General features: G+C 41.5%; 1 protein-coding gene across 2 annotated transcripts in view; it reads right to left on the bottom strand.

The window, feature by feature from the left end:
* Positions 1–1,783: 1,783 nt before the first annotated feature.
* Positions 1,784–17,664, bottom strand: part of LOC118777733 (hyaluronan and proteoglycan link protein 1-like) — a 28,550-nt gene continuing 12,669 nt past the window's right edge. Inside the window, exons 1-5 of one of the 2 annotated variants that reach the window (XM_036528860.1) lie at positions 13,052–13,216; positions 12,153–12,281; positions 8,160–8,522; positions 4,670–4,972; positions 1,784–4,251 (exon numbers count right to left, since the gene is read on the bottom strand). In XM_036528860.1, coding sequence (XP_036384753.1) covers positions 3,962–4,251; positions 4,670–4,972; positions 8,160–8,522; positions 12,153–12,255 — 1,059 coding nt within the window. In that variant the 5' untranslated portion in view covers positions 12,256–12,281; positions 13,052–13,216 and the 3' untranslated portion in view covers positions 1,784–3,961. Of the gene's footprint in view, positions 4,252–4,669; positions 4,973–8,159; positions 8,523–12,152; positions 12,282–13,051; positions 13,217–17,664 lie in introns of those variants that run through there. The other variant, XM_036528859.1, reaches the window with a different exon arrangement.

Genomic DNA, 17,664 nt, shown 5'->3' with positions numbered 1-17,664 from the left:
GACATGTAGGAAATTCCAAATTTAATGAAATGAGAGAGAGAGAGAGAGAGAGAGAGAGAGAGAGAGAGAGAGAGAGCGAGCAAAAACATCATTGCCGACCTATTAAACCAAAGATACAGTGTAAGGAAGGGTTTGCAAAGGGTTCAAACACTGACTCTTGTTATGTGATTATAAGGGTAATTTTGTTTGTGAGGTTTCCAGATTATTATACTGACTTTATTGGAAACTAACTACAGGTTAACTGAGTGGTGTTAGAACTTGACTTGTTGGTTCAAATTGTTCATCCATTTAACTGTATTGGGGGTTATTAGGGGGCCAGTTTGGGAATTTGTCCAGGACGGCCCGTTCAACAGCTCTACTCTTTCAGTAAGCGCCTCGGGATCTATAATGTCTGCAGTAAATTTGTGAAGCTGAGGACCACAATCTGGCAGCACATAGAGCAGGGTGTGGTAAGGCAGATATAAGGATTAGCTGGCAGAGTGATAACAGAGGAGCACTCATGTCTGAGTTTTTGACCCAACAGTGCAAGTGAGGTAAAGAGGTAAATGTTATCTATTTTCTTCTGTTGAGCTGCATGAATGCTGGCCATTACCCTCTAATCACAGAACGCCTGTACACTGATTAGAGACCCCAGGATTGCAGGGAAGAGAGAGAGAGAGAAAGAGAGAGAGAGAGAAAGAGAGAGAAACAAGAGAAAACATATCAGACTCAGATTTCCCATCATCCTATCACTGCTTTGGTCGAGTTCTCAGAGCTCTTACTAATCACTTCTGAATACTATTGCAACATGATTGCGACATGACACAAAGTTGCCTGGTTTGTGTTTTGTCTCTAAGGGATAGGAGTAGGAGTTGTTAATTATTTCCAAGAAGTGAAGCAAAAACACCTCTATACTGTCTCTCTGTGTTGATGTGTTTCCTTCTGAAACTGTGCAAGACTATGAGAACTGGTCCAAGTCAGGTCCTGCATGTCCGCTTGTGCCATACCTCTCTTGGATGTCCATCCAACAGAAGGAAGAGGTGGACCGCACCCCATATTCCTTTGACTATGACTTCTCTCCTGCAAAGTACTTTGCTTTAAAGTAAACTGAGGCCATATATCTCATCTTTTGGTTAAACACGGTAAGAGAGAATTCATCAATGTTTTATTAGAACCTCAGCGGGGCCTCTTCTAATACATGCAAAAAGGAAATTGGGTGCTTCCATCTATTGACAATGTGCAATGTGCAGCTGAAGCAGTTTGTTTTGGGAACACTGTAAATACCTCTTTGAGGAGACCAACATGCAAAAGCTAATCAATTACAGATAACTTGAATATGCATTTCACCCTGCGGTGAACAAACATGTTTTTGTTCCTCATTTTATTCTGGAACCTCCACTGCCTTATCTCCTAACCATTTACATCCACATTGTCTAAAATGAGAATGTAAAGAAAGGTTAAGGTGCCCTACATTTGCAATTTTTAAACCCACTTTTTGCTCTGATTAAATCACCAGATAATAGCACTGTTGTACACAAGGACTATTGAGGACCTGTAGATTGTGGTTCATATAATGTAATCAAATCAAAGAATAGTAAGAATGTAATCAGTTATACTACGCCTTCTAAATCATGCCCATCAAAGTGAACCTATTAAGATATAAAATCATACAGCAGTTTTCATGATCAAATAAACCATGTCACCAGTTTCTGTTTTAAATGGTTTTATTTTGTTGTGTTGACTTTGGGTCAAAAAAGTACTTTACATAGATACAAACAATACTTCACAAAGTAATGTTTTATGTACACAAAAAATAATTGGGAAATAAATGTTCGTTTTGAGCATTGTGGCTTTCAAATGCATTGTGACATTACATTGCTGATTGTTGGGGTTGGTCTGCCCATATTTGCCAGTCAATCTGTACACTTGCTGGATGAAAGAAGCAAGCAAAATAAAGCTGACAATGACACAAGCAACAAGCACTTCTTCGTATTGCTGCAATTCTTGCCTCTTGAATCCTTGTCGACCGTAATTGTTTTCTAAACACTATCTATAGTGGCTAGAGTTAACAAATAATCAGCGAGCGAAATCAGTTCTTTCCGCCCTGAATTTCCAAAACTGTGACCTTCACAGTATGCTGACACAAAGAAAACATTAAAATACTTTCAGTAACATATTTGGTAGGATTATAACATTTTTTTTCAAAACTAACAAATATCAAGCTGCTTCTTTTTTTCAATCTGCACTGTCTCTGTCCAGCAGTTGGTTTTGGTAACTGCCCTGAGTTTATGATTTATGCTGCTAAAAATTCATTTTGTATTATCATTAACATAGTTACCTTTGGAAAGGTAAAATCAAATCAAAACAAAAGAAAATAAACTTCACAGGAAAGCTACTCAAAGGTAACTCGATACTTTTACAGGAGGGGCAATGTTTTCAAATCTATAAAATTTTATTTCCACCCTACCAGTGAGGATGAAATACATAAAAGGAAATCTTGCATTTTAGTTGGCACCCTATTAGTACCTGTCATCACCTGTGGAGAAGGAAGAGGGAACAGAGGAAATTAGTGTGGTTCCCCACCTCAAGACTATGTACTTTCCACTAGTGTAAGCCATTCCTGTATCATGCAGTCAGCAGGTGCAGTGACATCCCTCATTAGCAGCAGGTCACTTATTGCTAAAGGGCCCACACGGGTTTCTAATTCCAGTGTTAGCAACAGCCACTAGGGTTTGACATTTATCAGAAGTTGTAACAAGGTCAGCAACAGTCACTCCTTTCCCAAAGCAATACTGACCATTGAATAGGCAGTGAGAACGATACTGGATATTGTGCAGCTACTGAGTTCCAATGCATGGCTGTTCGCGTTTACTTTCCTTGGTGAAAATGAATGCTGTGACATACTACCAGAGCTTTGTGCAAGGTTTTTCTTTTCATTTTTATTGGCTGTACTGGGGACAGAGTGTACTGTATCACTGCATCTATTGAAATATCTAAATTAAGAACATTGGAGAAAACATAATCCGATGGAATTAGATGTCATGATAAAAGTGAACAACACTAGAAAAATGCATGCCTCTTTCAGAGAAATTCATAGAGAGATTTGTTGACCAAATGACAGGCAGAAAGCCACATTTAAAAAAGGCAAGTAAGTTAACAATTCCAACTATGGCTTTTTATTTTATGCAACTGTTTGTAGTAATATGTTTGAGATGTAAATATGGCAGTTTGGTCCACATACATTAATACTGTACTTGAAAACAAAATACACAAAGGTATGATTAAAGTACATCAAGTGTATACCATATAGCACCCCAGAGAGATGGCAGACAGAAGAGAGCAAAGGTGCTTTCTACTTATTGTGCTAACTTTTACATGAAGTCCAATGCCTCAGAATAGAAATAAATTTGAGACTGATTACACTTCTGCTCACTCTGATATGTGAGCGGTTGATCCATTTTAAACAACATTATTCTTGTGCAAACACATACTGCAGATGGCACACTCTCCATAAAATTTCTGTACTTGTTGATTTCCTACACATCATTGAAAAACAACAACACTGCTGCCCAAAAGTATCAGGTCCCACTTTGAGAAGCTTTACTGTTTTTTTTTGTTCAGTCCCAACAAGATCTTCAAGCTACTGCATGCCCTGTTGATAACTATTGGGGTAATGTAAATCAGTCCCCTCTCCCCCCACTTCCTTCCCAGTTTCTGCTATGCTATTTTTGTCATCTAGTTCTCCTGATAAAATTACATTAATTTAAAATATCTGAGAGTGATAAACAATGACATAACATTTTGTTTCCGTTTACAAAAAAAAAGTTTTGTCCTTTACCATATGAAAATGATCCTTTGTCTTTACCTCTTGTCTGACATTATTTAAAAAAAAAAAAGTTATCACAGTTTGAATGCTTTCGTACTAAGTGTAACTCCCATGTGTTTTGTCGTTTTTGAAATGAATACTCAAGTCGCGCTTCTCTCAGTTGTACGCCTTGAAGCAGTAGGCGCCGTACAGCTTGTGCTTTTTGTCGGGGAAGCCCGAGAAGCGCACGGCCGCCTCCGTCGGGCTGCAGCGTCTCCGGGGCCGCGAGATGGGGTAGCGCACGCTGCCGTCGGCCAGCCAGCCGGCGTCGCAGCGGTCGTAGCCTAGCAGCTTCCAGGCGGCGTACATCTGCCCCACCTTGGCGATCTGGGCCCCGTCTTTCCGGCATGCCTGGACGGCCTCGTCGTACGTGAGCTTGGTCGGGTGTATCAAATAGTAGAAACGACCTGAGGGAAAAGGTGAAAATGCTCCCGTTCAGTCACAGGCCCTAAATCAACAACCTCATTGTAGTGTGCTCAATTATGAATAACTTCCAGTGGACCTTCTTCCAGTCCAAGTTGAGTGATCACTGAAATCAACTCAATAAAATTATGTAAGAATTGTTAGCTACCTGGCCTTCCTGCAGTGGGTAATTGAAGCCTTATTGGACGCATTCCTGACACAAATCTTTTCTTTACAGACAAAGTGAGGACTCTGAGCTAGCACCTACCCTAACGAGGTCAAGTAGAACACATTATATGTATTGGTCTTTCCCCTTCTCTTAAGTAATGTACGGATATATTCCCTCCTATGGTAGCAAAGTAGAGCACTATTGAACATGTTTACTGACACACACTTCTTTGTACAGTCAAAGTGGGCACTCACCTCTGTAGTTAGAAGTGAAGCAGAACACATCGTATCGGTTCTTCTCCTTGTCACGTAGGCCGTAGTTCCTCACGCCGGGGACGGTGTCCTTGCCCCCGCATGGTTCCCGTGGTTTGGTGATGGGGTACTGCACAGACCCGTCGCTGAGCCAGCCCGCATTGCACCAGTCCAGCCCCCCTCTCCAGGCGTCGTACAGCTGGTCGAAGGAGGCCACCACTGCATCCTGGTCCTCGCAGGCCTTCTCCGCGTCGTGGAAGTTCAAATTATAGCGCCCCAAGCGGGGGAAATAGGGGAACACAATCCCTGTGGGATAAAAGAGTGTCAATCATTGTTTCTGTATGTATTAGCATAAATCTTGCAATCAGGAAAAATGTTCTGTTGTGTTGGTTGATAAGCTATTCTTTCCATGTAGAGAAGCAACACATTGCTATATAAGCCAACACAAGCAAAATAAGCATGTCAAACATGCTTATCCATAATCAGCATAAATATATAGCTAATGTTGTATTCAAGGATACATCTCACTTATAGATGTACATATTTATATTATTATACATCACAAATATAATGTTTTATAATATTTTTATAGTATTTGTGGAGGACACAATTTTAAATATGTATTAAAATCTATTCTTAGATTTTAAGCATATTTCTTACCATTGGGGATATGGGGATATATCTTTCAAATCACATTCCTATGCTGCAATTTGTGATTCATTTCCTTGCACTTACAAAAATAGGAAACGTTCATTTCATTGGACCGTGCTTGAAGGGCACCAAATACAGACACCCAGGGGACCGAACCCCAATTACTTTGCCATGATACTTCTTCCCATGCAGGTAATGCAAGATTCACTAAATTTAGCACTTGCAATATCCTACAAGGACAGGCTGACTGAAGGTATTTACAAGGTAAAGAGGAGTAATGTTGTGATGACTCGGCTACTCTGTGACAAAGCCACAGAATGACTGGAAAAACACAAAGGCATTGGCATTTTTAAATACCTGACTGTCTATTCTGAAAATGATGGCCCATTTTTCGCTAGCAGAGTAAAGACAAATGACATGCTTAAACTTGGCTCCTTCACGACCATTTTAGAACTTAGTTTAAGCTTCCATCTCCTCTCTCCTGTGTGAAGAAGGGCATAATGGATTATGTGTTTAGTTCAGCTGCACAGGAGCATGACTTTGGCTAGGACACAGCCCAGCAGACAGGACTGTTTGATGCTTCATCTTTTTTTAAGCTCCAGTGTATGTAACGTACATCAAGAATCCAAAAACCTCTTGTTGGCAGATTATTACTCACTTAATACCACATTAACGGTATGTAATTATGAATGTTGTAAATGTTTGCAAAGCCTACAGCCTAGTCATGAACAGAGGCTGGATCATAGAACAGCATGTACTCTGGTGTTCCACACCTAGACTCTGACACTTCTGCTCCTGCAGTTATTTCCAAATCCACATCTGCAACTTTGTTGAATTTAAGCACTAATCTAGAGCAGATCATTTTGGTTAATGTGTAACAAGCATACGCATGCCTGACAAGCATATCAGAAATGAAGAGACAGTGACAGTCAATAAAATCACTATTGATGTAAATATTTTACCACAAGGATTTCATCCTATTTAAAACTGACTAACAGCAAATGTGTTCAAATGTCCAAGGTTTCTGGTTGCACTATGCTGCAATGGAAGCATACCAGTACCTCAGGGTTTAAAATAAACACAGTGCTGACTTTGAAAACTTTTCAGAAACAAAAGATCTTTCTGGCTGCATTGGCTGCTTGCTTGCAGGAAAATGATGAAAAAGACTGATCTATGTTCTGTGCCTTGAGGCACACCATATGGACAGCTATTTGCACTGGTCACAGACAATTGGCCAAAATACCATGAAAGATCCCAGGACACTATGGTAGGCCTCTTGTTGAAAGCATGATAATATCATTCAAAGTGTAAAAATAGCTCATGCTGTAAAGCTTACAACACACCTTAAAGTTATGGCCTTAAAACCATAGATATATACACAAGGGTATTGATCGCATGGTGTTATAGTAGCCTTCTTGTTGCATAATGAGAAAAAGGCTAAGAATGGTGGGATCCTGAGAAGATGGCCCATCATGGAATTTGAGAATGGATGTGTTTTCTTTTTTGTAATATTCATTCAATTTGTGCAACATAAGTACCTCTGTTTGTATGATATAATTAAGTGCCCAGGAGGTTTAGCTCTGAAAGGACACAGTGTAGTACGCTTGCTAATTGGATCAATTTGTGACTCTGCCGACTTCTTAGTCAGCAGCAAAGATGCCACATCCAAAATGCAATGGTAAGTCATCCTAACAATGCACATCAATCCATTACTGTATACATTAATTATACAAGAAACAGAAGCATGAAAAATGGTTCATCACATTGTTGTCATGAATGTGATTTGAATTTGACAATCAGTGTGTTTATCCTAAAATGGCTATTCCCTGGACAAGGGACTTTCTTCACCTATGACTAAGCCAGCTAAGTAGGTCTTGCCAGCATAGACTAAGGGGTCCATGTTGTTTTTGGATAGGTTTTCACCACACAAATTAGTTTCAGACAAACTTGATTTCACCATACTTCCTCGGAAAGGATTCTGAATTTCCCATGTCTAATAAGAGATTAAGAGATGTCTAATAAATGTTTTTACTGTCAGTGTAATGTCGTTCTGAAAAAAAAAAATCGACACTAGCTTTGAGGCAACAATGGTATTGTGGCACTGCACCATTCTAAATGTTCTCTGATTCTCTGATGTTATTTTCAGAATATTCAGTTATACAATGGTCATGTACCCCACACTGCCTTTACCTCAGGTCAACACCCAAAACCTCAGTCAGACATCTTCTGTTACACATTTAGCTCTAATACTGCATAAATGTGAGGTGAAGCTTACTCAATATTACTGTTTTCAGTCATATTGTACCATGCAACTGATACAATAACACATTTCCAGTGAGTTCTTCACTAATTTGTTTTCACTACAGATTATTTTAAGCCTTTTCTGTGAACCACAAAAATATGCTGTCATGTTTGTTTTCAGCAGAATATCTGTGATCTTCTAAGTGAAGCCTTTAGGCACCATGAAAATATCTGCTTAAAATCAGTTTAACCTATGTGGTGTAAGTGATGTGCACTAATTCTGTATGCACTGAAGTGCTTTCGAATGTTTTTGTCTTCTTGTGTGAGTATTTTGATATTTTTTATTGCCATTACTCCTTGGCAATTAAGATTTCATTCATTTGTTGAGTCACTTATTCATGAACAGTTTTTCAGTGGGCATGGACATAATGTAATGTTTTCTTTTGAAATAAATTATGTTTGTATTTGTATATGTACAACATCCAGTATAAGACATCTGTACATCCAGTATGAGGATGTGATCTAAACCACATTATAACACAGGGGAGTAGGAAGGGACGGACCCTTGACTACAGGAAGCACAGCAAGACGGGCAAAGTACCTTCCAAATCCAGGGCCACCACTCCGGTGCCATCCTCTAGGCCGTCGATGACCTCGCACTTGTACTTGCCGTAATCTTCGAGTGTGAGCTCGGTGATGACCAGCGAGGCATCGTTCTCGCCGGCCTCCTGGAGGAAGACCCTGCCGTGGAATCTGCCATAGCTCTTCTTGTGGAAGCCCATGGCCACAAAGACGTCCACCTCCTTCAAGTAATCTGACGTCAACTTGGTCCACTTGATCCTCAGCTTAGGGTTGGCAGCGGCCGCGCCCTCACGGTAGTACTTGCAAGGCAGGGTGACGTTCCCACCCCGACGGGAGACCACTTTGGCCTGTTCCATCACCACCGAGAGGCGGGGGCCATTTTCTGAAATTTCAACGCAGCACAGAGATTGTTATGCAGTGACATACATGGGACAATGATATGAGGATATTCCCAAATAAGATGTAACGATGCTTTACAGTATTTTTATTATCATTTTATTACCACGCTGACGGAACACCTAAAGGCTGACCATGTAATGCTGTGCACTTTCAAGCTGCAAGAGGGGAATTCTTCATAATAGTGTGGGCATTCATGTTTAAGGTACTAATAGCTACATTAAAATCATTAAAAATTCAACACTAAAAATGTCTGTGAAGTGTGATGAAGTGTGATGTGTTGAGAAAATGACACACACTTGATGATGATTTCACATTGGCTTGTTAGCTGGAATGCGTATCGTTCACTCAGTCCAGCAAGGCTATGTAAAACATTTGTTGGGCAGAATGCCATCGTAAGAAACCAAGACCAACATCTGATGTTCTACATGTTGCAATTCTCTACGTTTCTCTTCAAACAGAACCTCTCTTTTAAAACTAAACCGAAACACAAACATTTCTTTCATTTCATGTTTGGATATTTCCCCACAACAAACCATGCACTGTACAGTATAATAAATGAGAGTATACAAACTGTACAATTCTATATAAAATTTTTTGTTTTGCTTTAAAGCAATTTAGATTTCAGTTTTTAGTATTCTCTTGGCTGACCTGCACCTAACACTGAATGCGTCTCAAAAGGTCTCCATTTTCTCTTGAGCACCAATAGCGTGATGATGGACATATGTTACTGCAGTCTGGCTATGAGTATGTGTTTTGATATACCTTTTTTCCTACCCACAGTGTATCTCATAATAGCCCCCTGGAACGAAGCACATGGTTGACTTAGGGCTCAAATGTGCTGCTTTTATTTAGATTATGAGTTGCACAGTTCTGGGAGGCAAAAGAGAGTTGTTGATCTGGTATTGATATTTATGTGATACATGCCAACAATGAAGGCAACCATATCACTGAAGGCAAGTCCACATATCTTTTTCTATTGTGTGTTGCATTGTGATTGTTTGTCATTTTCATACTTCCATTTCATAGAATCCACAAACATGTTTCACATTTACAGTACAAAGATATTTTATGTACAGGGGTGCTACAGTACAGTTATCTAATCTGAAACAGCTAAATCAATGATCTGTGTGTCTTGAGGGCAGAGAGAAACATTAGTTAGTTTACAAAAAGGTTATGACTGTTCTCATAGCTCATGAATGTACCTTTTGTTAGTAATTTAAACACTTTAAATTAGATTTGAAAGAATTACATTAGTCACTGCTTGAGTACCTGTAAAAACCTCAAACAAACCCTTCAATAAAGTGAACAATCTGAGCTATATTTATTTTAGTAAGACACTTAATCATTAAGAAGTATGGAATTAAATGCCATTAAAGTGAACTAATTTAAAACTCCTACAGCATCAAAGTACATTATTAGAGAATTCCTTGGTGAATGTGCACTTAGAATCCAATCCACACAGATAACCATATTAGATATAATACCCATTAGAATCCAATCCCTCAGTGACAGTTTTTTTTTTTTTTTTACCAGCATCTATGGATATGCAAATGACAAGATAACTGTGATTCCCACAACTCCCTCTTCCTCAAGCTTCCCAACTGTCCCACGTGCGTTTTGCACATTTTAAATGCCACCATCCTTGTAAAAACGATCAAATACAATCCTCATTCAAATCATTGTCAATCTCAAAACCTAACTGAAAACCTCATCTGATTTAATAAACCATTAGTGGTCACAATCCTAGCAGCAGACCGAAAGATGCTAAAGTGGCTAAAGCTAAGTGGACACATGCTTTGGCAACACAATTGACAATGCAGCAGCATACAGTGTGGGAACATTGCACCACCTTATACATGGACAGATGATGCACCTCGATCTGCAGGTAAAGCAGCCGTGCACTGCTCAGTGAAGTGCAAGGGGGCGGTCCTAGCACACAAAGAAAAAACTCAACTGAATTAAAAGGTGCAATGCAGAACAGTGCAGACCTACAGTCCCTCAACTCCAATTCGAAATGCCAGAAAACACTGTTGTACTCTAACTCCTCAAGAGCCCACTGATCACAGCCAAAGACTGTAGCATCTGGCCCCTGGACACTTCAGCTTTTAAGAGCTCATATTTCATGGTGTGTCTTTTTGTACAAGGCTGTTCAAAACACTTTGAGCAATCGGCTTGATATTGCATTGCTATCTACTCCACATCTAAGAAGAATATTTCAACACTGGTTTTTCTCGCGTGTGCGAGCAAAGGCTGGGACAGGGAAACAATTAAAGTATTACATAAACAAACACATTTGATACAGCACAATAAAATTTCTACGCCAATAAAAAAGCTATTAGCTGTCACACAATTCTCTCTCAGAATAACATCCAATATCGCTGACTGATTAAAAACATCTGTCTCTAATGGGAGGGTACAGAGGGTACAAAAAACACTGCAAGATTTCTTGGATCTCTTGGCTATTTCCAAGAAAATCAAATTGGCATGCTAGGCAGGGGCAAATGTTAAAGTGCTTGTCAAATTTCAAAATACAAAGGAAAGGAATTGGCTAATCCTAAAAAGGTTCCCTTGTACAAATTTGAGATTACATCACGCCCTTAGCACAGCCCAGTATGTAATCCCTTTCTTCCTTCAGTGTAGATTTGTCAAGGTCGCAGTGAACATTAAGAGAAGACCAAATGACAGCCATCACATTAATGTCATCATGTGCATTCTGACACAGCATAAATATAAAGTTTATTCCCCAACCAAAAGAGTATCACATCCTAAAAAACAAATGAAGACAATGGGTTAGGTAGCTGCTCAAACTTCACACATAACTCAACCCCCACCCCCAACTGCCACCCCTTCTTATTCAATACAACAGGGAGAATTTGGAACTGTAGAGCAGGTCAGCAAGTCAATGAGAATGTCAACGACTCAGCAAGTCTCTCCCATGAGAACCTGGGAACTCCCCTGTAATGGCAGCCACCCAGGTTAGTGACATCACCGGCCCGCATGAGTCATTACTACACATATTGAAGGTATCAGATTACCACGCACAAACACGCGCTTGTTTTTGTTTTTCACTGAGCCCATCTGCAGAAGGAAGGAAATACTCAAGTGAAGACTCAAGTGAGACAGGCGCTAATGTAAACAGCTATAATCTAATCTCAGCAATACTTTTTTTTTAAACTGATGAACCTTAAAATTACATGTTTATTTCAGTATGGAACACAGACCTACCTTGCCATTTAGAGCATGGAGGTCATTGGGAGGCTACTCAGCTGAGATAACAGCATATGCAGATGAAGTGTGGGTAAATGTAGCACCACACCACTCTTATCATTTATTCATCATCCGTAGTAAGGCTGGGCTGCGCTTGGATTACACTGCACACAGCAAAGAAGATGACACAGTCCAGGGGCAGCCCCCCGTGTCGCCGAGGCAACGGCTGTGGGCTGATGGTGCCAGGGACACTCCACAGATGCAGTGGGCGCTTGCTGCTGCATTGTGAGGGGGGGAGAGAGAGGGAGCAGCAGTGCTTCACTGCAGTCACCCCAGCACCACATCGCTCTCACATACCCCCTCTTCACCCTCCCCCAACCTCCCCACCAAACCCTCCCTCATCTACCTGAGATGTAGATGGTTCTGTAATGTTCCAGGTCGCTGTATGCGTGGTCAAAGTTGTCAGCCAGGCTCAGGGACACAAGTCCAAGGAAGAGTAGGGAGTTCATTTTTATAGCACCGAGGGGCCTCTTCGCTGCAAAGAAGAGTGGGGAAAAAGGGGGCAGAAGGTCAGACGTGGAGCTACGACCACATTATCATGTCACCGTCTCCTCTTTAACACGCAGAACTGGAAACAGCTGAACTACATAAAAGTTTTGACTCAGTTTCAAATGTCCTGAAAAGTGACTCCTTTAGCAAGGTTAAAACAGCCCCCTCCCAACACACAGAACACCACCGGGGAGTGAAAGCATCACTCTGACCGGTTTGCAGAAAGGCGTATTAACACAAGCATGCATGTGTGGGACATGCACCACTCCTGTAAGCTGCAAACATTTTTCCATCTGCGGCAGCCTCCCCCCTGTGCGATATAGATGCAGTCCTCACAGTGCCCTTCAATGTCAGCACGAGCCCTCATCAAACACAGCAGCAGAGCAAGAAATGGGCCAGCGAAAAATGAGCGCTGCCGAGAATAGCACAGCGATACTTATCAGTGACACCGCGCTATTCCGGCAGGTATAGAACCTACGAGTTAAATCACAATCCTAAAGTTAGAAAAAACACCTTAGTGCCCTGGGAGCTATTATGGCTACTTATGTCATGCTTAATGCAGCATGAAACAACTGAGCCAAGAAAATAGTTTCTGAAAGCAGCACAAGATATCTAGCCCTCTGCACTCCGACCAGTTTCAAAATTGAGGCAAAACTTTCCGAGGCGCACCCCCCGATACCCGCGCATCCCACCGCCGGCGTCTCCCCCCTCGTCTCCCTGCAAGCTTTCACCGAGGTGCAAACCCGGGGAACTTACCATCTTAAAGAGTACTTGCACCTGCTCGGGGCGTGTGGACAGAGCCATGCACAAACTAGGTTAGAGTTGCGTGGGCTCGCACTGCAGTCGCGCTGATTGATTTTTCATTCATTTCTACCTAGAATGCTGACGCACCCATGAGCTGTGCCAGGTAGCGCTTCTGCAGTCAGCAGAACAGCGCTCTGCGGAGGAGCCCCCTCTCGCTCAACCCCCCCCCCCCCCCCCCCCCCCCCCCCCCCCCCCGCCCCCCCCCCACCACACCACTATCCGAAAATGGTAATTACGCAAACGAGGACCCGACGCCGATAAGAAAAAGGACAGAGCGGCGAAGCATCCTCTTTCCTCCAGGGGGGGAGTTGCTGTGTTAGAGCGAGAGATGGAATTTCCTGGAGCGGTGCAGTGCCTGCAGGACGGGATGAGCAAGTTTCATTAAAGAAAAAAAGGGAGAGAGAGAGAGAGAGAGAGAGAGAGAGAGAGAGAGAGGGAGCGAGAGAGAATAAACCTGGTTCCTCTGCAGCACGGGCAATGCAGAATTTCAGCCCACTATCAATAAAGGGACATGCAACATTAGGCAGCCAAGGGAGGACACTGCATAGGTTTGTACAGCTAAACTGGCCCGCCGGGCCTCTTTATGACAGAGCCTTAACAGCTGGACAAGTTTACACCCCTTTTCTTCCCAGGTGTAACAAACAGGACTTCTTTGTAGAAAAAAAACCTCCCCAAATACAACTCTCCACCCAAAACCTATCCGCCAACACTCTGGCAACAGGCACACTGTTATCCCTGCATACCACAGGGATACACTATTACGGGAGGTAAAACTATCAGAAAGGGCAAGTCAAGGCTTGACAGGAAGGTGACATGCTGCAATTAGGGTATTGCTATCCTTCACATGGGTCACTATGGCTAGCACGGCATCTGTAGTGTGTAGACTGCAGACTGTATGGAAGCTAGACCTTTAGTAGTAATGCAAAGGCAGCTTGTATGATATACACAACAGTCAGTTTATTTTACGATGCTTTTTTCATGATGTCTTCTTACAGCTAATGCATACATTTGGGACAGCAAAATGGATTATCCTCCATTAAGAAAACGCCAGAGGGAGTAGGGAGAAAGAAAATGGGATTCTGACTATAATTCTTTTCATGGACCTACTGACACAAACTTCATTTTTACCCAAAAACTAAGACTACAGGACTTCATAAGATGGTGCATGAACTTTCAACAAAACAAAGTAGCATGTGTATCCTTAATGCACAGCAGAAACAAAGAGCCAGTTAATGGGTCCACTCCACCCTCTCCTGGGAAGCTGTTTTTACTTCACTTCACATCAAATCTTCTATCTTTTAACTAATTTGTGGGACTGGACACACCAGTATCTAGTTATTTTAGGTCATAATTTCAGGCTTGCCGACAGTACTATTTCAAGGAGCGAGGCTGCCTTCAGTAGAAAAGAAGGATATCTGCGGTGAAGCTTAGACATGTTCAGACAGAGAAATCTAGGGGTTAACAGCACTATTGTTCTGCTACTTCTTCTTGTGATGTGGTCCAGGTCGACGAAAACTTTACATTGGTGTGAGAGGGCAACACAAACACTTGGAAGCAAGGATACTTATTTTCTTTCCCCTCTTTATTTTTATCCATCTGATTAGCCTGTAGTGAAGAAAATGAGCTATATTTGCAAAGACATTATGTTTGAAGTACTTTTGTGTCCTACGTTTGAAGTCAGCTTTTAATGTTAATGAGCATCGCTCCTAAACATCTGAAGAGTTCACTGGAAACTTTGGTATTGTTACCTACACCAAAGTATTATTTACAAGCCTAAAGTAATGATGAGCTTCTTCAGTGAAGAACCTAAATGAGAAAGCTGGCTTTATTTGCTCAATTTCTGCTTAGTGGCTCCCTTGTTTGTGGTGAACACTGAAACAAACGCTGACAGGCAGGGTCTTTGCGAAAAATTCACACTATTGTTTGAGAAAAACAATGTGTCCAGGGTGGGGTAAGGGTGTTGCTTTCAGCTTGAAATTCATCACAGAAATGTCTATGGGGTCACTTGTTTATCATCTCTGGCAGTAGCTGTAACACACAACGAGCTTATAATTGTGCAATGAAACTATTGGTTATAAACTATGCCAAGTAATCAGGATGCAGATTGGAGAGTAACGCTTCACAGTTAAAGAGTACCAAAGTAAACATCAAATTGTGCCCTGGTTTCGATCAGCTTACAGAGGATGCAGTAATGGAAAGTCTGCAAGGATTGCTTGATAAACTAAGAAGTGATATTGCTAAAGATGTAGCTCTGTGTGCGTGTGTGTGTGTGTGCGTGTGCGCGCGCGCGTGTGTGTGTGTGGGTGTGTGCGTATGTATGTGTATGCATTCCTGTGTGAAAGTGTGCATACACTTATGAGCACACATGCCTTTATGGGACACTCCTGAAGGTTATTACTGTATATGGTGCTGCAATACACTGGCTTACTGCCAGTACATGTCCATTTTGCTGCCAAAGGATAGTCTGTGTGTTATTAAACTGGCCTGTAGCTTATTACACAATACTGAAATATATTGGCTTGTAGCTTATTACATGATGCTGTGATAGAATGGCTTGGTGGTTATAACTAGGCTGTATGTTATTACAGTACATGGAGAATAAAACTGCCTTTTAGGTTATTACTATATGTGGTGCCGTGATAAGATGGTCTGTAAGTCATTAATTTATACGGTGCCGTGATAAGATATCTGGCAGATTATTGCATGATGCTGTAACAGTATTGCCTCTAGGTTATTGCATGGTGCTATGACAAAGTGGCCTGGAAGTCATTACAATGTTTTCTACTCTTGGCAGGTCAGCATGCGTATCATTCTCACGGGTATGCTGCGGTTTCCTGGCTCTCCGCCGAAATGCTGAGGGGGGATCAGTTAGTTGACACGCATCAGGACGGGTGTCTGAGGGGTGTCCATAAAACACAATTGTTCGATCAAAAAAGGTCAGCTCGAACACAGAGCTGACTGCATTATCTCATATCTGCCCTCTGTCCTTTTGACAGGAATATATCCCATGATGTGCTCTTTAAACAATACATGTTTACCTATACAAGAAGCAACTCAGAAAGTATTGTGTGCTCTTAAAGTAGTTTGGCATGCAACATCTCTGCATGGAAGACAGTAAATGCCATTAAAGAGCCGGTTTCTATGCTTTGTTGATTGCAGTACTTGCTACAAGGACAGAACTTTGGCAAAACTCTCGGCTTTGTTAGGTGACCGCATTATGAAATTACTCTGTAATCAGATTCTGAAAACGTATAGTATGTGTGGCACCACATGCCAGTACCCTTGACACAGACGCATATTTGACTCACTGCATAGCACTGCCCCCTCTACCATTTGACCCAAGCTGTGTTTTCAACGTCTTTGACTGTCTGACATCTAACAGTAACAGAAACGATGTAATGGAGACGGGACCCTTAAGCAGAGTGTACACAAACTGCCATCATCTTGCACCAGTGCTTTCTGCTGCAATAACAATGTGGGTGGGGTTGTTCTCAGTGTGCTAGTTTGAGTACTGTCCTAACATTTTGCAAGGAACAGATTCACTGCCCCCGTAACCCCTCGCCCACTCTACTCTGAGACTCTCTGGGAATATGTTGTTCCATTTTGGCAATGGGTGTCCCTGCCCTCGCTCCAGGATCATGGCAGCAGAGCCATAATTGCACAAGGGGCTGAATTAAATTGTCATTTCTTATGATATTTAATAATGCTATGGTTGTTGGCACAAGGACATGAGCAATTATAAATTGTTTTTGTGGCTGAGCTCTGTCTTTTTTGACAAAGTGAGCTGCTTAAATCTTTGCCAATTTTGATAGAAGCACTATTAATATTTGGTAGCATTTTTCTTCTATAACCTTCAAAGCCAATTTCACTAAACTTGTGGTTGATATAGCTTATAACTGTCATCTGCTGTATCAGCGCTGACACATAGAAGGAACTTGCTTGTGTGCAGAAGTGGGGAATACATAACCCACACTTTCGTTTTAAAAAACAAATTCTAATGTCACAGATGTGACAGAGGGCACAGGATTCACAGAGTTAATCAGTTTTCATGAACAAAACCTTTACATTTCCAGAAATCATCTTGGGGAAGATTATGAAGTCTTTGTCGGACACCTCTTGTCAAATAACAGCATTTATGAACTGCACACTTGAAACAGTATGCACAGAAATTGTATGACAAGCAAATTAATTTGAACCAGTGCCAATACACTCTCCATGTACAGTATGGTCATCAGACAGGCATGGCTTCAGTTCAGTGGAAGCGTCTGCCAAATGTGGCTCTCTGTAGGTCCAAAGAGACTCTGTTTAGAAAAGAAGGGCCAAAGCACAGTGTGCCCTTTCCCCAGCATTGGATAAGTGCCGTCAGTCTGACATTCCCAGACACGCGCCTGTATTTTTGTTAACAATCCAGAGACTTATGTGACACAGGAACAATCCACATTTTGGGTTTCTTTAAACCATTTTGTTAATTTTGGCTAGACATTTACTTTGTGGAAGAGCGACTCACCATTATTCCCCTATTCAGAATGAACGTAGATGAAAATCATATTTTCTTCCAGCAAAAA

This window comes from Megalops cyprinoides, chromosome 5, assembly GCF_013368585.1.
Source record: "Megalops cyprinoides isolate fMegCyp1 chromosome 5, fMegCyp1.pri, whole genome shotgun sequence".
NCBI classification, from domain to species: Eukaryota; Metazoa; Chordata; class Actinopteri; order Elopiformes; family Megalopidae; genus Megalops; species Megalops cyprinoides.
The sequence above is the reverse complement of the archived record's forward strand: the minus strand, read 5'-3'. Positions and strand labels throughout refer to the sequence as shown.